At 49.7% G+C, this 26,674-nt stretch overlaps 1 protein-coding gene across 2 annotated transcripts in view; it reads right to left on the bottom strand.

Moving 5' to 3' along the window:
* Enoph (enolase-phosphatase E1) overlaps window positions 1-26,397 on the bottom strand; it is a 90,590-nt gene extending 64,193 nt beyond the window's left edge. Inside the window, exons 1-2 of one of the 2 annotated variants that reach the window (XM_077664597.1) lie at window positions 26,166-26,397; window positions 25,810-25,911 (exon numbers count right to left, since the gene is read on the bottom strand). In XM_077664597.1, the coding sequence (XP_077520723.1) occupies window positions 25,810-25,911; window positions 26,166-26,231 (168 nt within the window). In that variant the 5' untranslated portion in view covers window positions 26,232-26,397. The remainder of the gene's footprint in view (window positions 1-25,809; window positions 25,912-26,165) is intronic. The other variant, XM_077664598.1, reaches the window with a different exon arrangement.
* Between the last annotated feature and the right edge of the window lie 277 nt (window positions 26,398-26,674).

The raw sequence follows: 26,674 nt of genomic DNA, 5'->3' as shown, positions 1-26,674 counted from the left end.
TTGGGCATCTCCTGTCGTGCTCGTGAAAAAGAAAGACCAAACTTGGCGGTTTTGCGTCGACTATCGTCATCTCAACAAGGTCACGAAGAAAGACGTCTATCCCCTTCCGCGCATAGATGATGCCCTGGACTGTTTACATGGCGCCCGCTACTTTTCTTCCATCGACCTTCGTAGCGGGTATTGGCAAATCTCTGTTGACGCAAGAGACCGCGAGAAAACAGCTTTCGTCACCCCTGATGGCCTTTACCATTTCAAGGTCATGCCCTTCGGCCTTTGTAACGCCCCTGCCACATTTGAACGGATGATGGACTCGTTACTCCGGGGCTTCAAGTGGACGACCTGCCTTTGTTACTTAGATGATGTAATTGTTTTCTCACCCTCTTTTGAAACCCACCTGCTTCGCCTTTCGTCCATCTTGGCACTTTTCCGCCGCGCAGGTCTTCAACTCAACTAAAAAAAATGTACTTTCGGCCGCCGCGAACTCAAAGTCCTCGGCCATTTGGTGAATGCGAGTGGCATACAACCTGACCCTGATAAAGTTCGTGCCGTCAGTGCTTTTCCCTGTCCCCGCTCGCCCAGTGATGTCCGCAGCTTCATCGGTCTCTGTTCCTACTTTCGCCGGTTCGTCCCGAACTTCGCAGCCGTCGCTCGCCCTCTCACCAATCTGTTGCAGAAAGGCGTTCCTTTTTCCTGGGGCCCAGAGCAGGCTACTGCATTCTCCAGCCTTATCGCCGTCCTCACCAACCCTCCTGTATTGGCCCATTTCAACACGTCTGCCCCAAATGAACTTCGCACCGATGCCAGTGGTCACGGAATTGGTGCCATCCTTGCTCAGCGACAACGCGGCCAGCACTGCGTGATTGCGTACGCCAGCCGTCTTCTTTCTTCCGCCGAGAAGAATTACTCCATCACAGAACGCGAGTGCCTGGCTCTTGTTTGGGCCATTGGAAAATTCTGCACATACTTGTTCGGCCGCCCATTCACTGTTATAACCGACCACCACGCCCTGTGTTGGCTCTCATCTCTCAAGGACCCTACTGGCCGTCTTGGACGGTGGGCATTGCTATTGCAAGAATACACCTTTTCCGTGGTTCACAAGTCCGGTCTCCTCCATCAAGATGCAGACTGCCTGTCCCGCTATCCCGTCGATCCTCCTTCTACAGACTGTGAGTCGGATGCCTGTGTCCTCTCCATATCCGACCTCTCCCACATTGCCGACGAACAGCGCTTGGATCCCACCCTCACCTCTCTCATCGACCGCCTCAGCACCGACCGCCGCGACACTTCTCTGGCCCGGTTTTTGCTGGACGGGAACACGCTGTACCGCCGCAACATGCGACCTGATGGCGCTGAGCACTTGCTCGTTGTTCCCCGCCACCTACGGTCCACTATCCTCGAACAACTGCATGACGCACCTACGGCTGGTCATCTTGGTGTCTCCCGTACGTACGACCGCGTGCGCCGGCGTTTCTTCTGGCCTGGTCTGTACCGCTCCGTCCAACGCTACGTCGCCGCTTGCGACGTCTGTCAGCGCCGAAAGAAGCCCGCTGTCCTGCCGTCTGGACACCTGCAGCCGATCCCCATCCCGACCGACCCGTTTTCTCGTGCTGGGCTAGATTTACTTGGGCCCTTCCCGGAGTCCTCCACGGGGAACAAGTGGATTGCCGTCGCCACCGATTATGCCACGCGGTACGTGATCACTCGCGCCATTCCAACCAGCTGCGCCACTGACGTCGCTGACTTCCTTCTGCACGACATCATATTACACCATGGCGCTCCCCGTCAACTCCTTACCGACCGTGGCCGCTGCTTCCTTTCCCGAGTTGTTGACGAAATCCTTCGTTCGTGCTCCGTTCGTCACAAGTTCACCACTGCTTATCATTCTCAGACGAACGGCCTTACGGAGTGTCTCAACCGCACGCTGACAGACATGCTCGCCATGTACGTATCCGACGACCACCGGGACTGGGACATAAGCTTGCCTTTTGTCACCTTCGCCTACAACTCTTCGCGCCATGATACCGCTGGTTACTCGCCCTTCTATCTTCTCTTTGGACGAGACCCCTTACTGCCCTTCGACACTCTGCTGCCCACAGCTGGCCCTGTCACTACATATGCGCGTGACGCTATCGCCCGAGCAGACGCCGCCCGCCAGGTTGCTCGACATAAGCTCTCCGCCTCCCAAGAGGCTCAAAGACACCGCTACGATGGCCTGCACCGTGATGTGCGATACCCTGCCGGATCTCTCGTCTTGCTGTGGCTCCCATCCCGTCGTGTGGGGTTATGTGAAAAACTTCTGCCGCGCTACACAGGTCCTTATCGTGTATTACGGGCAGTGACCGACGTAACGTATGAAATCACACCGCTGCACCCAAAGTCGACGTCCGCTCCACTGAAGTCCGAAGTCGTTCATGTAGCTCGCCTCAAGCCCTATCACCCACTATCGACATCGCACGCCTAACACGCACCGGGACGTTGCCTTCAGCCGAGGGGGGGATAGTGTTACAAGTGGACGAATCATGAACGAAGAAGTGGCGGTGCGCTGAACGACGACGACGTTGACAGTTGGTAGCTGGGCGCTCGGTTCTGAGCTGAGTGCTGGCCATCTCAGAGCAGCCGCCAATATAGACTTACCGCCGTAACATCCCCGTAACAATATTATATAGACTCTTGGGGATGGACTTACATGATGTATCTTCAAACACTAAGGCAGCAACAAAAAATAATGTTCTGAATACTGACAAACTCCAGCTATACCACCCAAGCAAGGTATTGTTTCATAAATTACAGGCATTGCCCTTTGATAAACTACGCAAAGTAATTATGTCATTACTGTGAATACTGTCCTCAGAAACAACTATCCTTTCCATGGATCATTATTCTACTCCTCTTTTACCAGAAATGCGCTGGCAGGCAACTTTAATTTCTCCCCAACAAACAATGCCTATAGGGATCACTAAGGTGGCAGTCTGGGCATGTTGGCGATTCATGATGGAAATGTACAGTGCAAAGAAAGAGGAGGACACAAAGAAGACACATGGGACGCAGACTATTTTAAACCTCGGGCCAGTATATGGAGCTAAAAAAGAGCCAACACCCCACATGCACTATCGTTCTCATCTACACTGTTTTTCTTAAATTTTCTGCAGTGTGCATCCAGAAATCCTCCTCACAGTTCACACATTATTGCAATGTTCTTGGATGTGGTCGTTCAAAAACCTACCGCTTTGTCTCACATTTCAAAGGGATGCTGTAGACAATAGATTGCATAAATTCTATTCACTTCGTTAGGTGCTTCTTCCTGCAGTTCTTCCTGCTTCTCAAAAAACTCGTTTTGCGAGAAGCAGCAGAAGGGGCAGCGGCCGACGAGGAATCAGTAAACGCAAAGAACTCCAGTTCAGCTTAAGCACAATCGATGACAGCATGATGGCGCGACTGAAAGTCCCAACCCAAGATTATGTCACAAGAACACGTTGACAACATGATGAATTCAATTGCGTGAATGTCCTATATAACGCCTCGAGTAGTGCACATCGCTTACGGCTCAATAGGCTACGAGCTTGCCTTGCGCAGTGAGGATCCAGAAAGTGATGTCACTTTTCGCAAGGAACGGCAAAAGGTTGCGACCATCGCAGACACTGCAGCATCAGTATCGACGAGCACCAGAATAGAAACACCTTCTACAAAAACTTGTCGGCAAAAAAAGATTGTCGGCAGAGAAGTGAGGCCTTTGACATTTTGCTGGAGGCGCAGTTCTCGCCTCAGGAATTGCAGCATCTAGCTTTCCTCTAGTGGAGGAGTGGGGCACCGGCACATGGGAGAGAGGGGGTGGCAACATGGTGAAGGCGAGCGCTAGTTGGAGAAAGCAGAGCGGTCAGGTGAAAGAGGACAACCCTGGGCCGGCTCGGCTGTTGCTGAGTACTGAGTTTGAGAAGGCCAGCAGCCGGCAACTCGGGGAGGCAGCAGGGACACTGGCACATGACGATAACAAAGCCGGGCCACATGAGTAGGCAATCCGCAAGAATAACAGATGGGGCGATTGTCACCTGTACGCCAGAGATTTCCGTTGGTGGTAGCGGCCGGAAAAAAGGCCTCGTCGCTTGAGGTGTAACGTAGCTCAAGCAGTAGTTAGGTGACGTGGACCAGAGTAGGTCAATGGGGCAGTGACAGGGGCAGGCTAAGGTGCTAGGGCAGCTGGCTGGACCGGTGGAAGGGCGTCAGCCACAAGTTCGGTAATGACATGGCAAAGGTCCGACACCATGTATGGAGACGACCCAGAATGGGACGGCAGAAGGGAGAGTTGAACAACTTCCTCACGTATGAAGTCTATGAGCTGTTGCCATAGCACCGAGTGGTCAGGTGCAGTGGAGAGGCCGGCAAGCGACTCGACAGGTGCGACGGGCTGGCAAGTGAGGAGCCTTTGATTGCGCAGCTCGTTGTACCTCTGGCAGAGACTGACAACTTCTGAAATGGTGTGGGGATCTCAGAAGAGCAGCATTTGAAATGCGTCCTCCTCGATACCCTTCAGAATATGCTTTATTCTGTCAGCCTCAGACATCTGGGCATTGGCACGCAAGCACAGGTTGACCACATCTTCGATGCAGCTCGTAAAGGTCTCACCAGAATGCTGCAAATGTTCACGCAAGCGTCGCGCTCGGCACGCATTTGGACAGCAGGACGAATGAGCACTTCGGAGAGATTCTTCTTGAAGGTAACCCATGTGGAGACGTTCCCCTTCGTGGTTGCATTAACAAAGGTTCCCAACCCCGGTCCAATAGATAATGACATTATCGAATTTGGTACCATCGCCCCACTTGTACGTGCTCACTTGCTCATAGGATGTACGCCAGTCTTCTGCATCGTGGTCGTCAGTCCCGCTGAAGAGGGCAGGGTCCCGCTGGCAGAGGGAACTGGAACACAGGACTGCCGGACCAACCGGCATGGCTTGATGGATGGCATCTGCAGGCATACCAGGGGTTGGTAGCGTGCGGCTGCGGAGTTCCAGGGCGTACGGGGACGCAAACCGAACCTCCACCAAATGTAAAAGAGTAGTTTGTTTGGTGACGCTGAGGACGACGGAAGCAGTGGTGAAGCAGTGATGGTCCGTCGTCGGTCAGGCTGAGCAGGGTCTTGCTCGGAGCAATGGCAACACGGCTGGGCTAATGCCCATCTTCTTCACACCTTATATTTGAGCAATGCCTGTTTAATTGCACGTCTGACTTGGACCCATTTACTAGCCTTAGGCTACGGGTCCAAACAGTTCTTTTGACCTTTCTGTATCGTATGAAAAACTAAATAAAATTTGAATTTGAATTTCGAGCTTATCAGCTCGTTTGGCAGCTTCTAGAAGAAATAGGCTTGGGCAGGGCATGTGATGCGAGGGGAGATAACCGCTGGTCCTTAAGGGTAACGGAGTGGATTCCAAGAAAAGGCAAGCATAGCAGGGGGCGGCAGAAGGTTAGGTGGGCGGATGAGATTAAGAAGTTTGCAGGCGAAGGGTGTATGCAGCTGGCAAAGGACAGGGTTAATTGGAGAGACATGGGAGAGGCCTTTGCCCTGCAGTGGGTGCTATCAGGCTGATGATGATGATGATGGTTTCACGCACAGCCTGGTTGCGAAATAAAACAGAATTGGGCACGAGCAGGATTCGAACCCGTGGTGGTGCAAACAGATTAGCTTCCCTGGCTGCTGCATTACACCATTACACAAGCCGGTTTTTCTCCCGCGGACAGCCTGCTCTGCCGTCCCGCGGAGCGATGGGTTCGGTACCTATTTTTCCCGTGCCGGTGACCAGAACAGCCAATGGGCGCCGACCGTGAACCGTGACGTCGGTCCCAGTTCAGTGACCCTGTCGGCGGAGGCGGAGGCTGCGCGCGTCCGGCCGGCCGGCCGGCCGGCCGGGCACTCGGCGGCTGCTTTGCCAGGGCGACGGGAGGGGAGCTAGCAGGGTGCGCTTTCCAGTCTTCTCTAGTGTCACGTGACTATCCCCTTCTCTTTCTGCTCGTTCGGGTCCTCCCTCAGCGCCTCCTCTCTCCGCATTCCAAGACAACCGCAGCGAGAAAACGCGCGCAGTGTGAGCGTCATTCTGAGGAGCTGCGAGGCAGCGTCGACGTTGACGCTGTGCCGGCGCGGGAAGCTTCCCGCTAGTGTGAGCGCGCCTTTAAACTTCCAGTCTCTCAGGCTGTGCTTTGGATGTCGTCACCATCAAATCAGACCTAAAGACCACGCCGAAAAGTCCAAAAGCCGTGATTTAAACTCAAGGCCACTTTATTAATAACAAAAAGGCATTTTAGAAGCGCCATCTCACAAGAGTGCCGCAAATTACATGAAATGATGGGGGATTTGGACCGACAAATTATCACTGGTGTGCATTTTATACTATCGCATTCAGTGGAGGGCAGGGACTCTCAAATTTTATTCGGATCCCATTCGCGCATATCGAGTTCTGCTGAGTGTCAGCAAGCTAGGGCTGCAAGAGGTGGAGAGGCTCCTCTCCACAACTTGCAGCCTTAGCCTGCCGAGGAAAATGACTGCAGTATGCTCCTTGGCATGCAGTTCTTCGTGGGCTTATGCCTGCTCATCTTTCTCTCCTGCACAGCCAAAAACTTCGCTCCGAGTGTTTGACATCATGGCACACACACGGGTTAGGACGTTGCAAAGCAATGCTAACATGAGCAATGACTGCGACTGCAAGGGCAACTGTTCGGGGCTGATGGAGAAGATAAAACAGTGCACCTTCCAACACTTACGTGTTCAGATGTTGCCAATAGTCAAGCCAGTGAGCGACATCGCCACCAATAGTCTTGTGGTTGTTGTGCCTATAGTTTCAAACTCTGGCACGACGCAAGCTCCTTAACTGTGAAAGTTTTCTTGGGGCCACCTATCACTCTTTCGGAAAAATGACTTCCAGTGTTAATGCATCGCATAGGTAGCTATGGCACAAATTTCGAAATATCAGTGGTATAACATATTGCATCACTAGGATCAGTGGCCCAGAGCGTCCACTGTGCCCACTCCAATGAAATGAGGTCGTTGCAGCCAGCATCATTCTATCCCGCAACGTTGGGCTCACCTGCCGAATGTCAAAGCTGTTAAATTAGTGTACAGAATTATGCACGCAAGGGCCTGCTACTGCCTGTGCCTAGGCCAAAACAGCCTTTGGCCTCGCAAATATAGTGCAAATAGGTTGGTTTCAGACACTTCCCCTTTTCCCAATTGTATATGTTCCTTTCTAATCCCTGGCTTGGCTCACATTACCTTGAAAATGGGTGCTAAAATATATTATCAAAACCTAAAAGTTCGTACAGCAGCCTTCTTTTAAAGGTGTTAAGAATCAATAAACAAGGTCTTGTGTGCAACTAGATATGGCTTCATGGTCACTCTGGTTATAACAGACTTACCTACGTCGACCTTACCTAACAGACTTACTACGTCGACAGACAGCTCGTGTGGCAACATAGCGTCAAGCATCGTGGTGACTTGTCTGCCATGCACCAGTTAGAAAGGGGACATACCTGTCATCTCCTGGACAGCGGTATTATACGCGAATGCAACATAGGGCAGTACCTCGTCCCAACTGCGATGGGCGACATCCACATACATGGGGATCACGTCAGCCATCGTCTTGTTCAGCCTCTCCGTCAGCCCATTGGTTTGCGGGTGGTACGCCGTAGTTCGGCGGTGGCTGGTGCAGCTGAGACGGAGGATCTCCTGTGTGAGCTATGCCAGAAACGCAGCGCCCCGGTCAGTGATCAAAACAGCAGGGGCACCATGACGGAGCACAATACACAAAAAACTGAGCTGCCTCAGCAGCCGTCGCTGAAGGAAGTGCTCGGGACTCGGCGTATCTGGTTAGGTAGTCAGTGGCTATGATAATGTACCTGTCACCCAACTTCGACATTGGAAATGGGCCGAGAAAATCCATTCTGATTGTGTGGAACGGAGCATGCGGTGGGTCGAGCGGCTGGAGAAGTCCAGCTGGTCGTGTAGAAGGTCTCTTCCGCCTTTGGCACTCTCAAGAAGTTTTTACGTAGTGACGGATGTACTTAGAAAGTTGCGGCCAATAATACTTTTTTCGAATACGTGCAAGTGTTCGGCTGTAGCCAAGGTGACCAGCTGTAGGATCATCGTGACATGCTTCGGCCACCTCGGCGCACAAGTATTTTGGCACAACAAGGAGCCATGACTTCGGGCTGCTGTCAAAGTTCTGCTTGTACAATGCGCCGTGCAGAATCCGGAACATCTGCAGAATACGCAGAAAAACACGAGGCACCACGTCTTCGTGGCCTTCCAGGTGTGCCATCAGCTGATGAATCTGAGGATCATTGCGCTGCCGAGTAGCCATATCTGCCGTGTCCAATGCCTCAAGGAAGCTGTCCTCGTCGTCATTATCGCCCCCTGGCGCCGGATTCACGGGGGCTCGAGACAAACAGTCAGCATCATTATGTTTGCGGCCGGATTTGTAGATGATGGTGACGTCGTACTCCTGTAGCCGCAGGCTCCACCAAGCAAAGCGGCCTGCGGGATCCTTGAGATTGGCGAGCCAGCACAGCGAATGGTGGTCAATAACGACGCGAAAAGGGCGACCGTACAGATAGGGCCGGAATTTGGTGATCACCCAGATGACAGCGAGACACTCTTTTTCAGTTGTTGAGTAATTGCCCTCCGCCTTCGAAAGAGCTCGGCTGGCGCAGGCAATAACCCGCTCGGCGCCGTCCCGGAATTGCACAAGCACTGCCCCTAGTCCTTGGTTGCTGGCGTCCGTGTGGAGTTCAGTGTCGTCATCTTGATCGAAATGGCCTAGTACGGAAGGCACTGCAAGGGCGTGCTTTAATTGGCGGAATGCTGATTGCTGCTCCTCGGTCCACTTAAAGGCGACGCTATCCTTCGTAAGGCGGTAAAGTGGTGCTGCAATCTGGGCGAAGTTGCGAACGAAACGTCTAAAGTACGCGCAGAGGCCCAGAAAGCTGCGGAAAGTCTTCTTATCGGATGGTGGAGGGAAGGACTCTACGGCAGCCGTTTTCTCTGGATCTGGCTTCACACCAATTTGGCTGACGACATGGCCTAGTAACTTCATCTCACTGTATGAAAAGCGGCACTTCGAAGGCTTGAGCATGATTCCGGCGGTCAGAAGAGCTTGAAGAACCGCTTCAAGGCACACAAGATGGTCAGCGAAAGTGCTGGAGAAGATGACGTCATCCAGATACACGAGACACGTCTGCCACTTCAGTCCGGCGAGCACAGTATCCATGACTCGTTGAAATGTCGCGGGCGCCGTACACGGGCCAAACGGCATGACCTTAAACTCGTAGAGTCCATCCGGTATTATAAATGCGGTCTTCTCGCGGTCGCGCTCATCCACTTCAACCTGCCAGTATCCACTCTTCAAGTCGATGGACGAAAAATAGCGGGCATGACGGAGACGGTCGAGAGTGTCGTCGATGCGAGGTAGTGGATACACGTCCTTCTTGGTCACCTTATTGAGTCGCCTGCAGTCGACGCAAGATCGAAGGGTCCCGTCTTTTTTTCTTGACCAGTACTACAGGGGCGGCCCACGGACTGTTGGATGGCTGGATGACGTCGTCGTTAATCATTTCGCGCACTTGCTCCTGTATGGCTTCCCTCTCCTTCAAGGAAACGTGGTACGGTGTTTGGCAAATCGGAGGCGTCACGGTATCAACAATAATTCTATGCTTGGCGACGGGCGTCTGGCGAACTCGGGATGTCGTCGCGAAACAGTTGTGGTACCGATGCAAAAGAGAGAGCAGTTCGCGTTTGTGGGCAGGCTCAAGCTTGGGATCAATGTCCAGGGGCAATGTTGTAGGGTTACATGACCCGAGCGGGGCCTCCTCCTCAGGCAGCGCATCAGCTTCATGAACGTCACTAAGTTCTTCCAGTTGGGCTATAACTACCCCTTTCGTCAGGGGCTGCGGCTCATTCCTGAAGTTGGTCACTAAAATATTGGCACGCCCACGTTCGACATTGGCGATCCCCCGCGCTACACCAATGCCCCGTGTAAGTAGCACCTGGACACTTCCTTCGAGAACGCCTTCGCCAGATGCGGTTGCATCGGCTCGGACTAGAAGAAAAACTGTCGCTAATGGCGGCAAGTGAACATGGTCGGCATCAACTTTCATCGCAGCGCGAGGGGCCCGAGAAGGTATTGGCGATGAAGAATGTGCGCGGAGGGTCAACTTGTTCCTCCCTACGTCGATTACAGCGCCATACTCACGGAGCAAGTCCATGCCAAGAATAACATCCTTGGAGCAATTCTCCAAGATCACGAATGTGGCTGGGCACCTCACCGTGAACCTCAACGCGGGCAGTGCACTTGCCAACAGGGTTTACTAGGTGACCTCCCGCGGTACGTATGGGCGGGCTGTCCCACTGGGTGATAACCTTGCGAAGACGCCGAGAGAAGTTGCCGCTGGAGAGAGTAATCGGCACCGGTGTCGACAAACGCCCTTACGTCACGACCGTCAATTAAAATGCGTACATTGCTAGAGGCCACAGAACAGTCTTCACTTCCAAGGGTGCCATCAGTCGAGCGGGGACATTCCATCGTAGGCGGAGGTTCTTTACTGCGTGCAACACCGGCAACGCCACCTCCAGGCGTCACCGTACTTAGTTTTCCCGAAGTGGCGAAAGGCTCTCATGGCGAGATCCGCGAGAAGGGGGTGATGATCGGCGAGGCGGCGGCGACCGGGAGGTGCCAGATGGAGCTGACACTGGCGATGGAGAGCGTCGAAGGTAGCCCTGTATCTCGCAGGGCTGTTCACCATGGCAGGGGCGCAGATCTGCCCAGTTGAAACCTCAAAGGCCGAGTTCGCAGTACGGACAGTAGCGGTACATGCGGTCAGGCTCACCGCAGTGGAAACACAGTGGCCTCCGGTCTGCAGTCCTCCAGATGTCGGTTTTCCGGCAGCCCAGCGGTTCCAGGCGTGCATCAGATGGGGGCACGAACTCGTGGCGTCAAGAGCCAGAATCGGCAGCGGTCTAGTACTGATGATGTACGGGAGGTGGATGACGAACGGCAGCGGCGCAGCTCAGAGATGGTTGGTCGGCTGCAGCTATAATGGGTACGTCTTCGGACGGCAGCGCGTGTCGCAGTTCGTCACGAACAGCCACCGCGATGGAGACAGATGCAGAATGTTCAGGGGCTGGGAACAGCCTTTTCAGCTCCTCTCGGACAACGCCGCGGATAACTTCGCGAACAACGGCGAGGCCAACACCGCTCAGGCCAGACGAAGCAAGACTTGAGACGACAGGAAGGGAGCTCAGTCGCTAGAAGTGACTGGTTCTTGTCGCCAATACGTGCTCGATGTTGGTAGGTTCAGCGACGAATTCGGCCACTGTGGTAGGAGGGTTGTGGATGAGGCCTCCAAAGATGTCATTCCGGACACCCCTCATCAAGGCCCCCCACCTTCTTCTCTTCAGTAGCCCGACGGTCAGCGCGGGCACTCAGACGCAGTACGTCTTCGATGAAACTTCTGTTGCTCTCGGTGGGATCCTGGATACGAGTGTGGAGCAGATCTTCAGCATGCTGTCGCTGGTGCTGGTTTGCGAATGTGCATACCAGTTCGCTCTTGCATGTCTCCCATGATGCCAGCGAAGCCTCGTGGTTCTCGAACCAGTATTTCGCTGTGGCATCTAAGGAGAAGTACAGGCTTTGCAGACATTGGTCGGGTGTCCACCCATTATGTCGAGCTGCCCGTTCATAGTGCTAGACCCAGTCTTCAACATCATCAAGTCTATCGCCACGGAACGGGGCGACAGATCTTGGGGTGACAGGCACGTAGACGATCCTCGGCGCAATCGGGGGGGGTCGGCCTGTTGTGACAGGGACGGCATGGTGGCGTTGGTTTTAGATGTCCTCGATCCCTGGGGAAAGAATCCGAATTCCGGCGCTTGGCCTCGCTGACGTCGGCTAGCGCGAGCCTCTGTTTCTCCCGAGGGCTCCAGGAAAACCCGACGGCCAGGACTTAGTACCGGGCTCGAATTGCGAGACGGGGTGCGTTGCATGAGATGCGTTACCCAGCACCTGCACCAAATGTCATGGCTTGCTTGACGTAGAGGCCGGCGGCGAGCACAGGTGGTGATAGCAGGAACACAAGAACACAGGAACAGGCAGGTCCGCCAGCAGCAGCGTCATCGTCGGCACGCGGCAATCGCGCTTCAACTTTCTCGTCGCAACAATACGGAGGGTGCATTAAAAAGAAAGCTGCTACACTTGCACACACTACGGAGCAAGTTCAAGGGAAACCATGCAAACAATATGAACCATTGACTAACTTTGAGATGGTTTTCACGAATACGCCAGACCGTAACCAAGATGCAATAGTGCAACAAGACAAGAGAGCTGGAAACACATATGCAGCAGCAGCAAAAAAGAAATGCGGCAAGCCCGCCGGCTCACTGCCTCCTTCAACGCTGTCGAAGCATTCAACACAAGCCCTGACAAACGGCCACTCTTACTCTTAGCCTAAAGCGCCGCAACCCGACAGGACGATCACCGAAAAGCAGGAAAACAGAAGTAATGAACAAGATATTATATGCCTATTGATTACGATGCAGTTTGCAGCCAAAGCTTTTGTCCGCCCAGTCCCTCGTCGCAAGGTCTCCCAGAAGTAGAAGCTGTATTTGCAATAGAGCCGTTGGTGTCGGCCTCTTACACTCCGCAGGGGCGTAATACCAGATAGCAATACTTATGGCTTCAGCAGCGACAGCTTCACCGCAGCTGACCATCCACAACATCTTTCACACGTGCACCATTTTTCAGTGGAACACTCGCGGTTTATGCTCGAGACTCTCTGATTTCTGGCAGCTCGTGTGAGCGCACCACTTCATCTTCAAATTCATCTCTGAGTCGTGCGTCGAAGAAATTTTAGACTGCACGGATACTATTTTGACCATTCAAAATATCAGACGATGTCAGCAGATTACTAATAGGCTTTCGCAAGGATGTCCCGGCCTCCTTGGTTGATGTGCCGTCTCACAGCGATAACGAATACATAATTGGCAGACAAGTGTACACTCATTGGAGTATATCTTGAGCCAGGCAAGCCATTTGACGCTCCGAGGCTTGAAAACTTGATAGGAAGGACGCTCTCTCTGCATATTATTTGCAGAGACTTCAATGCGCACAATGAAATTTGGGGCAGCTCACATACATGTGCCCGAGGAGCCAAGCTAGCAGAACTTCTCTCAATGCATTCAATTGAACCGCTAAATGATGGCAGCATAAACTACCTCCGAAGCCTGATGACTGCCAGCAGCATCGACGTGACCTTTGTAACAAGTTCATTTGCTCACAACTTTGCCTGGTGCACCAATTTGGAAACATGTGGAAGTGACCATTACCCGGTCCTCATATCTGCTGTCCGCATGCAGACAGCGCCAAAGAAATTCCTTATAAAATCTACAGACTGGGAAGCCTACAAGGACGCTGCAAGTATAGGAATTACTGCTACAACCCGGAATGAGGAATTGGTATCGACAATGGCTCATTGCCTGAGAGAAAGTAAAAGAATTACAGCCAAAAATGATAGGCAACCTTCAAATGATGAGGTATTTCAAAAGCTGTGTGCTATTCGCAAGCGAGCTGAAAGGAAAGCTTTGCGCACCAAGAGCATTGAGGACGTTCGTGCCTGCCGACGAGCACAACGTCACATATGGCGCAATCTGGATAAACTCAGTCGGCAAAGATGGTGTGACTTTTGTTCTATGCTAGATAAGCGCCAACCAGTAACCAAAATTTGGCAGATTGGTAGAGGTATGCGTACGCCACTCCAATAGCCTCACCCATTCACTGCACTCTCTCTGCATGAACAAAAGTCCGTAAAACAAGTCTCAGAAGAATACTGTCAGCGGGGTCAGTGCCTTTGACACTCTCCGCAGATGGTCAATCAGGCATCCCACATGCGGCAGTGCCAGCATTGGACCTACCTTTCACAATTGAAGAGCTATCCACAGCTATCGCAGAATCAAACAGACGCACGTCACCTAGACACGATCAGACGACCTAAGACGCAATCGCAAAGCTACCCCAAAACTCCAGTCTTCGACTCCTGGAATATTACAATTCTTCCTGGCTGACTGGTGAGGTTCTCACAGAATGGAAGCTGGCAAAAATTGTGCCAGTTTTGAAACTTTGTAAGCAGCCAACAAGCTACGCATCCTCCGGCCCATCGCCCTACTGAGCTGCGTAGGTAAGCTGATGGAGCGAATGATCTGCAAACGCCTCACTTGGTTCCTCGAAAGCCGAAATGAGTATCCCCAAGAAATGAACAGGTTCCGTCCAAATAGGTCTGCGACTAATAATGTCATCGCCCTCGCCTCATCACTTGAAGAGCTCCTTCATGCTGGGTACATCCCGATAGCTGTTTTCCTTGACATCAAGGCCGCTTTTGACTGCTTTTCACCTTGCGATTCTCGCGGCCATGGCTAGTCTTGGCCTCGGAGAAAAGCTGTACAAATGAATTGGACGCTATTTAAAAGAACGGCAAATTTTTATGACCACTCCAGATGACCCTACACTCTTTCACGCAGTGGAGAAGGGCGTGGCTCAGGTAGCAGTGCTCAGCCATCTTCTGTTCAATATTACCCTTATACACCTAACAAGAAATCTTCTTCGAGGAGTGTGCATAACAATTCATGCAGGTGGCATCTGCATCTGGAATGCGCCACGTTCACGCCATATTACCCAGCAATGTCTTCAGAGAGCGTTACTGCACATCTCGATGTACATGGCCCCATGAGGTCTTCGTGTCTCAACAAAAAAAAATGTTGATGTGGCTTTTACAAGAAAAAAAATGACTCGATATCCGCTACTCCTAGGTGGATGGTCACTACCTTATGTACAATCACAGCGATTCCTAGGTGTGCTGATAGACAGTAATCTCTGGTGGTCACCTCAGATCAAAAAACTTCGCGAGAGGATCAGTGCAGCATCACAAGTTTTCATGTTTACGGCGGGATCACGGTGAGGCAGCAAAATGCCATTCAGTGGTTCTGCGCGAAAAAGTGCATGTTGAAGGAACCTTGCGCTATTGTCTACCGGTGCTTCAAAGATTATCTCCAACAAGCAAGAAGATTCTCGAGGCCGCGCGGAACAACTGCTTGCGGGTATGCCTTGGCCTCCCAAAGGGTTCCTCTGCATCGGGAACAGTGGCAGAAGCAGGCTGTCTCCCACTCGATGTGATTGCCGCCCAGGAAACTATGCACACCTACCTCCTCCATGTCATCCAAGGGAAGATGACACTTCCTACACTGTGTCCACCTAACTCACTGCAACTCGGGCTTTGGCCAAGCTGTGCAGCTGCTGCCCCTCCCCACTATTAATCAGCCACAGAGACTACTACCTCTATCCTTTCCCTTTTGGACACTCTCGTCTCTAAAGGTGAAGAAGTTTATTTCAGGTGTGAGTGCAAAGAGCCGCATGCCACAGGCAGCACTTCTGCAAGCTACTCTAGCCTACTTAGCCGAGGAATATACGCAGCATACCCGCATCTTCACAGACGGTTCAACTACTCAAGAAACCTCTTCCTGTGGCCTTTATGTGCCCTCAACAAGCCACGTCCTTTCTTACCGGCTGCAGCTGAAGACATTCTCTACGACAGCTAAGATTCACGGCATTAAAGAAGCTGTTTCCTATATCCTGGGCCGAACCCCCAGCCGATGGGTTATCTTTACCGACTCAAAAGCATCCCTACAGATCCTGTACAACCTGCTGAAGAACACCAATCATCAGCCCATTTCCCTTGACATCGGGTATCTACATCATCTGGCTATTGTCGCAGGCCACTGCATAACATTTCTGTGGATACCAGCACACTGTGGCATTCTGGCCAATGAAAAAGCAGATGAAGCGGCCCATAAAGGCCATCAACATCGGCGATATTTCGAACCTTTTTTTCACGAAGTCTGATGCGTCCCAAATGGCTAAAAAGATCTGCTTCTGAAGAAACGTATCGGCTCTGGAGCTTGCCGACACATCACTACCTATTTCTGTACTCAGTCGAACCTCACCTCAGATCAAGACTCCAACCCAGAATTCCTCGCCACCTGGAAACCCTTTATCACCGACTTCACCTGAACGCATTTACATACGGCTTCTGATACCGTTTCGGTCAAATGAACAGTCCGCACATGCTGACGAGCGTGCGTACTAAGAACAGTGCATGAATAAGCTCTCCCAGTGCCTCTAACAATGGACAGTGTTTTAGATCCCTTAGCCTGCCCTAGGCAACAGAGACATACAATGAACTTTTTGTTTGCAGATTTAAAGGACATTGGACACCTTGCGTCAGGCAAGGAGACACGATCTCGCCAATGCTGTTCACCGCATGTTTGCAGGAGGTATTTCGAGGCCTGAATTGGGAACAGTTGGGAATAAGAATAAATGGAGAATACCTAAATAATCTGAGATTTGCTGATGACATTGCCTTGCTGAGTCACTCAGGAGGTGAACTGCAAATCATGATCAACGAGTTAGACAGGCAGAGCAGATCGATGGGTCTAAAAATTAACATGCAGAAAACCAAGGTAATGTTCAACAGCCTAGCAAGGGAACAAGAGTTCACAATTGGCAGCGAGAGCCTAGAAATTGTGCCGGAATACGTCTACTTAGGGCAGGTAGTGACAGCTGATCCGGATCATGAGAGGGAGATAACTAGAAGGATAAGAATGGGGTGGAGCGCATATGGCAAATTCTCGCAGATCATGAGTGGCAGTTTACCAATTTCCCTCAAGAGGAAAGTGTACAACAGCATAATCTTACCGGTACTCACCTATGGGGCAGAAACGTGGAGGCTAACGAAAAGAGTTCAGCTTAAGTTAAGGACAACGCAGCGTGCCATGGAAAGAAAAATGATAGGTGTAACGTTAAGAGATCGGAAGCGGGCAGAGTGGGTGAGGGAACAAACACGGGTTAATGACATCCTAGTCGAAATCAAGAGAAAGAAATGGGCTTGGGCAGGACATGTAATGCGAAGGCAAGATAACCGCTGGTCTTTAAGGGTAACGGAGTGGGTTCCAAGAGAAAGTAAGCGTAGCAGGGGGCGGCAGAAGGTTAGATGGGCGGATGAGATTAAGAAGTTTGCAGGCAATGGGTGGATGCAGCTGGCAAAGGATAGGGTTAATTGGAGAGACATGGGAGAGGCCTTTGCCCTGCAGTGGGTGTAGTAGGGCTGATGATGATGGACACCTTGACAAGCTCTAATTTCACCCTGCACGTTGCCCTCATGCACTCTTTTCGCAGTGAACTTTGTTAGCCCATTTAACAGACTATGCATTTCATCATTTCATATGTAGCATCATTATTCACCGAGGCATCTTAGTACGCATTTAATGGCTGAATTGTATCTTCTCACCTTTTAATTTATTTTTATTTTACTTTTTCTGCACCGCTCTCCTTCCACCTTCGTCTCCCAATTCCCTTCCCTGCACAGGGTAGCATGCCAGCGTTTAAACACCAGCTAAATTCTCTGTTTTTTCATTAAAGAGCTTCTCTCTCTCTCTACTCTTTCTTAATCGGTATGGCTGATAGCCCTGCATGTGCCATCTATGAATGTGACGAGACTATAGCCCACATTCTTTGTGAATACCCTGCCTACAGCGCCGAAAGACAGTCTCTCTGCCGTGCGCTGGAGCACCTAGATCCACGCCCACTGACGGAAATGAAGATTGTCGACCACTGGCCGCGGCGATCGTCGGTAGTGAAGGACTCCAAGGCTCTGCTCCACTTCTCGAGAACTTCTGGCCTGCACGAAAGGCTGTGACTTTGCCGAACGCTTGCTGTCTTTGCGTAGCGATTCAATTTCCTGCTACTCTCTTTTCTCCTTCATCTTTTTATCCCCCCACCCCTTTCCCCACGTGCAGGGTAGCAAACAGGTTAGTTTTCCGGTTAACCTCCCTGCCTTTCCTCTTCCTCCTCCTCCTTTTTAGCCAAGGGGCCTTTCAATAATATGAAGGCGGCTTCATGTGACAGGTGATGCTGCATGATGTGAATGGAGTGCAAAAAGAAGCAGTGCTTTGTGTGCATTCATGTCTCTGGTCTGTGACGTTTTTGTATACTTCATTTTCATCATGCACTAATCCAGTGATTAGTTAACACTTCAAAACTCATTATGATGGGTATGGTGACAGCCAATAATGACAGGCCATATTACTCCATGGCTCGAGTGCGCAGATGCCATATGCGCAAAAAAAAGGGGGAGTGATGGAATGCATAAAAATATATGAAAATTTCGCCGCAGGTTTTAGCTGCATGTAGTACCACAGATCTGGACACTATGTCTGAAAAACAATGGAAAGAATTTTTAATGACACAACAGTCTCTGTATATAAAATGTGTAACCTGTAAACCATTTTTTTTTTTTGCAGCACAGCAGTGTTGTATCAAATATTTGAGTTTAGAATTATTGTGTTTGCCTGTACATGCCTGTACATGCTGTGTATGCCTAGACCAGAATTCCGACTTTTTTTCTTTGATTCTGCTCCGATTTTAAATACAGCCTATATCATCATCATCATCCAAACTATGCCCACTGCAGGCAAAAGGCCTCTCCCATGTCTCTCCAATTAACCCTGTCCTTTGCCATATACAGCCACTGTATCCCCGCAAACTTCTCAATCTCACCCACCCACCTAACTTTCTGGTGCACTCTGCTACGCTTGCCTTCTCTTTGAGAAAGCAGGCGTAGAGTACCTAAGTAATCTGCAATTCACTGATGACATTGTTTTACTAAGTCACTCAGGGCATGAACTGCAAATCATGATCAATGAGTTAGGCAGAGCAGAACGGTGGGTCTAAAAATTAACATGCAGAAAAACCAAAGTAATGTTTAACATTCTAGCAAAGGAACAGCAGCTCGCAATTGGTAGCGAGGTTCTGGAAGTAGTAAAGGAATACGTCTACTTAGGGCAGGTAGTGACCGCTGATCCGGATCATGTGAGAGAAATATCTAGAAGAAAAATCAGAGATAACTGCCGCTACCCACATAGGAAGAATGTGAAAGTGTTGATGCCTCATCGACACTGGTCGCCTTTCAAACTTGGTGCCATGGTTGTTTTCTCATTCACTTGATTGATTGCTTATCAGTTAACTCTGATTATACCCTCATTGCATCCCAGCAACCATTTCGAGTGTTCAAATTTTCCGCCATACTTCGTTCCCACCCACTCACTATATACCCGTCCAGTCTATTTACTCGTCCGTTACCTTTTGCTTCTAATTAATTACCCAACTGCCTCTAATTTATCTTTTTCTTTTCTATCCCCTGTTTTCATATCGATCACTTATCCCTGGTCACGTGATTGCCCATTTCGAGTTTTCAAACTTGTCGCCATACTTTGGCTCCATCCACACTTCCGGTTTTTCAAATTTGGCGCTATACTGTAGCTCCGCCTACTTTTGCGTTTTCAGATTTCACGGCACTTTTGCTCTGGCCCCGCCAACTTTTTGGACATTTTTGGCTCTAATTAATTACCTATTCATCTGATTTCGAAATTTTTTTTTCAGGCTGCATCCTCACATAATCCTCTTTTAATTACAACCACTCATTTGACACTATCTCTTCCGAGTTTCCCACAACTGCTGCTGACACATCTTGCACACACATAGCCGACATAGCCCACCGACATAGCCTAGTAAAGCTTTCGCTTTAATAATAGTATGGAGCGCATATGGCAGGTTCTGTAAGATTATGAATGGCAGTTTACCAATATCCCTCTAGAGAAATGTACACAACAGCTATATCTTACTGGTACTAACCTTTGAGGCAGAAATGTGGAGGATAACGAAAAGGGTTCAGCTTAATTTAAGGACAATGCAGCGAGCTATCGAAAGAAAAGTGATTAGTGTAATGAAAGAGATCAGAAACAGCCAGAGTTCATGAGGAAACAATCGCGTGTTAATGACACCCCAGTCGAAATCAAGAGGAAGAAATGGGCTTGGGATGGGCACGTAATGCGAAGGCAAGATAACCGCCGGTCCTTAAGGGTAACGGAATGGATTCCAAGAGAAGGCAAGTGTACCAGGGGGAGGTGGAAGTTAGGTGGTGGATGAGATTAACAAGTTTGCGGGGATACGGTGGCCGCAGCTGGCAAAGGACAGGATTAACTGGAGAGACATGAGAGCAGTGGGCGCAGTCAGGCTGATGACGTAGATAGATGATGACCCTTAAGGACCAGCTCTTATCTTGCCTTCGCGTTACAAGCGCTGTCCAAGCCCATTTCTTCCTCATGATTTCGACTTGTCATTAACTTGCACTTGTTCCCTGACCCACTCTGGCCGCTTCCGGTCTCTACATATGGGAAAGGATGTTATAGCATGCACACAAGGTTCTCTTGCTCTTCTTTGTTACACTTAAGTGCAAGTGTAAGGAAAATATGCAAGCACTCTGTATTTGGGATGTGCATAAAACTCCGCACTGCCAAACAAAATTATGAAAAAGAGCCAGCAAAATAAAGACACAGCGCTAGAGGAAACACACACACACAGTCGCCGGACTTAGAAGTGATTTATTATAAGCTCAACCACGTAATTAAAACCACCTTCCTAAGCAAGCGCACATAAAAAAAAGTAAGTGAGGTCATATTTCAAACACCCTATAAAAACAGCACTCTTTCTCAGTGTTAACTACTGACAAACACACGAACACTTATGCAAGTCAGCTCATTCTTTAGGATTAGAAATGCCTCGAGAAGCTTGTGTTCCTGTCCAGTCTTTCCCGTGCCAAATATTGGGGGGGAGTGAAACGAAGGGGAACAGGTACTGCATTTTTTTACATGTAAGGCCAGGTTGCTTCCTGTACCTAATCAACAGGAGCTGCCATGCTCTCTCAGCTGTCCGTTCAAACAATGGTCAGTTTGCCCCGATGTAAACTTTTCCACAGGACGTGGGGACAGAATACACAACACTGACAGCATACCTCGTGAATCTCGTGGTGCTTGGTTTTGCAGGCTTGTGGTTTTTCACATCCAGAGATTTGGGCACAAAGGGCAGAAAGCTTGTGGCGGCTGAAAACACCATATTCCCTCCAAATTTTTGCAACACTCTTTTCAGCCCGTGAGAAATTTTATGGAGGTAAGGAATCCCCTCAACATTCCTTGTTTCTACTGGGCTTCTGGCCGACACAGTCTTCATTTTTCTTGCCAAGCTCTCACCAACCGCTACCAGCAGAGAGCGGAAAGCCAGATACTATTAGTCAGTTCACCTGCTCAGAAAGGCTTTCGTGCATAACGTGCAGGCAACTGTTACTAAGTGCATTTGTGAAACAAAGGTTCGCAATGCTGCACTTTACCAAGTTCGAGTGGGCAGATTTGTATGGTAAAAGTGCCTTTTGAGACCTGGAAGCTTACTTTCAGCACACGTGTCCACAACACAAAAACTTCTGTTTTAAATCAAGAAGCCTAATGGTCTTGTCAGATGCCAAATCCTTTTATTAATATTTTGGTGCAGGCTATTTGGTGAATCAACATCGAAAGCGGCAGCACGAAGCAGCAAGGACGAAAAAGAGACACCGGAACACAGGGCAAGCGCTAAACTACGAACTGAATTTTTATTGAAAACAGGCCACATGATGTACAATCCAATGCATCACGTGGCCAGCGACATCAGCAACCATGAATATGCAACCAGTGCCGACGCAACACCCAGCTTTCTCACTGGAGGCCAGATACCGGCAACCTTCTCAAGGGCGTGCCATCAAACGCTGAAGGGAGGACCGAAGTGCAGAAGTCAGAACGCATTTTTAAGTCATAACAAAAACAGAGTCAACATGTCGTAGCAAAAGCAGAGTCAAAATTTGACGTTTTGACTCTGCATGTATTTGATTGTATATAATTCGGCCTGTTTTCAATAAAAAGTCAATCAATAGTCCAGCGCTTGTCCTGTATTCTGGTGTCTCTCTTGTCGCTTCGCGCTGCCGCTTTCCATGATGGCAAATCCTTGGTGAAAACCATCTTCATAGAACAGGTGCTAAAAACCTTTCAAATCTTCTCCACGACAAGGGTGAGCTGGTCAGTTGATGGTAAGTTTAAAAAGATAAAATAATCGTCAAGACAGCTAAAAATTCTGGTGGCACGCGTGTCATGAATTGCGTGCCGAAACACTGCATCAAACTTTGATAAAAAACATGTTACATAAGAAAGGCGCAACACTGCAAAACTAAGCACTAAAAGAGATTCACGAAAGAGATTCTATCACCCCGTCCTGTGAAAAGTTTACATCGCGCAAACTGGGCAATATTTGAACGAACAGCTCAGAGAGCACGGCAGCTTCTGTCGATTAGGTACAGGAAGCAACCTGGCCTTGTGTGTAAAAAAATGCAGTAACTGTTCACCTTTGTTTATCTGCACGACAATAATTGGCAGGGGAAAGACTACACAGGAACACAAGCTTCTCGAGGCTTTTCTAATCAAAAAGAATGAGCTGACTGCATGTGCATTTGCGCAGGAAGGTGGTTTTAAAGGGACCCACAAAGGGGCTCTCAATAAAGTTGCAATATGTCTTGGATGTTAAAAGCGCAGCTTCATAATTGTCCTCCAGCAAGAATTATTTTAATGCATTTTGTAGAAGCTGAGTTATCTACAATCAAAACTTGAACTTTTGCGTCTCCGCGCCTTTCCCTCTCTCGCACGCCATAACGGCGGCGCTCCTCCGCCGGCCCCACCTACTCGGCCCCTTCCCTACCTCCGCAGTGGCCCCGGCCATGGTAATGCGTAACGTCTGAAAGAATTTGGCGCTGTGAACCAATGATAACCCCCACTGCTAACGTCACTTGCAGGACGTGACGTTGTATGCTAGGTTTTCGCACGAAATCCCGGGGCCACGCATCACCGTGAGTTGTGAAAGCAGGAATTTTTAAAAATGTTATTGTAAATTTCCCACTCGCTTTTGAGGTCTCGTACGCGGTATGGACACTCGGTGACCTGTACTCTATGTAGTGCAAGCACTTTAAAGCCAAGCTCTAGCACCCCTTTCAGTGGTCCTTTAAGTATGTGGAAGTGCCAATAATAAATTAGTTGGAAAGTCCGGCGACTGCGTGCGTATGTATGTGTTTCCTCTAGTTCCACGTCTTTTTTTTCGCTGGTTCTTTTTTCTAGTAGACATAACCCAACTGGCCCAGCAATTCACTCTTCTGAACTATTATTCTTGTACTCTGGGCTGCTTTCTATGTATGGTCTCTTCTACGGACATTCTGTCTTATCTGCGTCAGCGCTATTGCCCTCAACACGTGTAGGGCACGCACTGTGTCCCATTGTGTCAAAAGTGGCAATCCGCCTTTGGAAATCTACCAGCTCTTTGGCCTTTTGACACCTTTTACAGGACACTGGAAACGCACCTTCAAGATTTTGAAGTCGGAGTTGTATCGCCGAGTCAGACAACTCCAACACTGCTTATGCCAGCTTTGCCTCCAGTCGGATCATCCCTGGGCGGCTTCAAGCAAGCTACAAGGGCATTGTCGCCTTGCTGCTACTCTGACTGAGGTGTGCTGGTACCAGCTTTGGCACAATCTACCGAAGAAATCCAGGAAAGACGAAGCAAGCACCCTTCCACCAGCCTTTGGCAACATCCTGAGGATGTGTCCAAAGTTCAGCTTAGAGCTTTGGACGCAGAAACAGGAGCATCTGGCAGCTGTGCAAAGAGCAGCCAGGAAGGCGCCTTCAGAAGAAGGGTCCCACTATGTCTCGGAAGGTGTTGACTGCCTAATGAGGACCTGGGGGAGCAGCAACAGGTAAAGTAGGGACCTGAGACCCCTGGGAGCCTACTTCGAACAGAACGACCCCAAGCTTCCTCAGGTGGATAAGGAAGGTGGGTTCGTCGCGCTTCCAGCTTCTACCTTTGGGGCAAAGGCAGCTGAGGCCATTCAGAAGAACTTTAAGCCATCGGATTTAAAACCTTGCAAAGTGAAGGCGCTGGCCCTGCGTCTAATCAACCAGCTGAATTTGGATAGACCGGAGGAAGAGATCCGCAAGTGCGAGCAAAATGTGTTCCGTGTCTTCTTCACTGCGAAGACGCACAAGTCCGGCAGCCCATTTAGGGCCATAGTCACCCCATAGGGCTCATGACAAGGAATTCTGTTCAGCTTTTTGCGCAACGTGCGTTCAAGGGACTTGCGCCACCGGATCCTTTCGTAGTACACAGCTCTTTCTGTCTCTTGTGGAGAGCCTTAGCAACGGCTTTCCAACAGTGAACGTTGTTTTTCAGTTGATATTGAGGGCCTGCTTTTTTATTTAATGCCACAAGATGAGCTCTTAGAAGCAGTGCGCGAATTGATTGAAAATTACGGGCTATTGCCTTCCAGAACAAATGCGGAGTTGCAACTGACTCCTTCCTAGAAGTTCTAAGGGTGAAACTTGGGTCCATCACTGTACAGCATGGCGACTACGTCGTAAAAAACAAGGCATTTGTATTGGTTCGAATGTTGTGCCTTTCTTATGTAACATATTTTTAGCAAACTTTGACTCGATGCTTCAGGACGCACTTCATGACACGCGTGTCACCAGAATTTTTAGATATCGATGATTTTTTTTATCATTTTACACTTGCCATCACCTGACCAGCTCACCTTTTGGCGGACTAGATTTTAAAAGTTTTTAGTACCTGTTCTAAGAACATGCTTTTCACCAAGGATTTGCCATTTGATAAGACCATTAGGTTTCTTGATTTAGAACTGAAGTTTTTGTGTGATGGACACATGTGTTGGAAGTATGCTCCGAGGTCTCAAAAGGCACTTTTACCATACAAATCTGAAAATTTACAGCGTGGAAAACGGGGACTTCAAGGGTAGAAAACACAGGACCCTTGAAGTCCCCCTTTTCCACGCTGTAATTTTTCAAATATGTACCACCAACACGCCCGCCTTGCTATCGTGTTGAATACAAATCTACCCACTCAAAATTCGTAAAGCACAGCATTGCGAACCTTTGTTTCACAAATGCACTTAAAAAGAGTTGCCCGCACATTATGCACAAAAGCCTTTCCAAGCAGGTGAACCGACTAACGGCTTCTGGCTTTCCACTCTCTTTGCTGGCAGTAGTTGGTGAAAGCTTGGCAAGAAAATTGAAGGTGTCGGCCAAAAGCCCAGTAGAAACATGGAATGTCGCGGGGGATTCCTTACCTCCATAAAATTTCTTACGGGCTGAAAAGAGTGTCGCTAAAATTTGGAGGAAATATGTTTTCAGCCCCCACACGCTTTCTGCCCTTTGTGCCCGAATCTCTGGATGTGAAAAACCACAAGCCTGCCAAGCCAAGCACCAAAAAAGATTCACGAGGTGTGCTGTCAGTGTTGTGTATTCTATCCCAACGTCCTATGGAAAAGTTTACATCGAGCAAACGTCTGACTAATGTTTGAACGAACGGCTCAGAGAGCATGGCAGCTCCTGTCGATTAGGTACAAGAAGCAACCTGGCCTTACATGAAAAAAAATGCAGTACGTGTTCCCCTTTGTTTCAGCGCGCCACAATAATTGGCAGGGGAAAGACTAAACCGGTACGGAAGCTTCTCGAGGGATTTCTAATCAAAAAGAAAGAGAATGAGCTGACTTGCATAAGTATTCCGTCCATATTTAATTGTGGTTGTGCCAATAATAAATCAGTTGTAAGTCCAGCGGCTGTTTGTATGTGTTTCTAGTCCTGTGTCTTTTTTTTTTTTTTTCCGCTGGTTCTTTTTCCTAGTAGACATGAACCAACTGGACCAGCCATTCACTCTTCGTCAAGCTGCGCGTAGTATTGTCCTGGCATTTGTTTTGTAATATGAGGAGCAGTGCATGCTCAATAAAGATTGATTGCAACGCAGGGACAAACCTGGGTGTGGAGTTGCGAAACAATGGCCATCAGCTCCGGATCCCCCCAGTGGGTTTCCAGGTAAGCGTGCACATTCCTCCGTGCAAACGGGAACAGCTCGTCCTGTCACAGCGTGGAACAAAAGCCCAATTAGAGCAGCGATTTCCTCCGAACCGAGGGCAGAGATTTTCGACGGCAAGTTTCCACAGTTGTGTGTGAAACAAGTTCACGCAAATGTGCCCAAAAGTTAGGGATCGCAAAACCCTGGCTGGCGTTGTTTACTGCTGCGTGTGCGACGCTTCGTTTCATAACTTCCGCCTATACGCTCCAACGCAGCACGAGAGCTTTTGCGCATGACCGTGCTTGCGCGTGCTCACCTTGACGAAGCTGATAGATACCACGGTGCCCTCGATGTCGAGCACCACGGCTTCAACAACGGTCATATTTCGGCGGCCTCAGTCTTCCCTACCTCTGACCGAAGGCTGCGACCAAGGGGAAAATAAACCCTGACCAAGAGTTACTGCCAAGTCGTATTACAGGTAAAACGTGCTCGATAAACCCGCTTATGGTCTGGGAAACCTGCGAAATCAAGTAGCCATGCCCTCCGCGCGCTTTTTGGATTTTGGATTTGGATGCGTGGCGTGTTTCCAAAGGGCTATTAGTCGGCCGGCTTTAGGCAGTGCTACAACCAAGGATATTAAAACTTCGAAGTTTTAATATATAACCTCCTTGGCTACAACCAGGTCGAAATAACGCAAGCATTATTTCAACCCATGACGTCGCATCTGGTTTGAAGAAAAGACGTCACGTCCGCTAATTTTTTTGCTGTTTGAGCCATGTTTGAGCCGAGCCGAGCATTGCTTTTCCCTAGGCCGGTCGGCGGGAC

This window comes from Amblyomma americanum, chromosome 5 (genome assembly GCF_052857255.1).
Source record: "Amblyomma americanum isolate KBUSLIRL-KWMA chromosome 5, ASM5285725v1, whole genome shotgun sequence".
In the NCBI taxonomy this organism is placed as follows: domain Eukaryota; kingdom Metazoa; phylum Arthropoda; class Arachnida; order Ixodida; family Ixodidae; genus Amblyomma; species Amblyomma americanum.
Note: the sequence above shows the minus strand (reverse complement) of the source record. Positions and strands in the feature narration are given on the sequence as shown.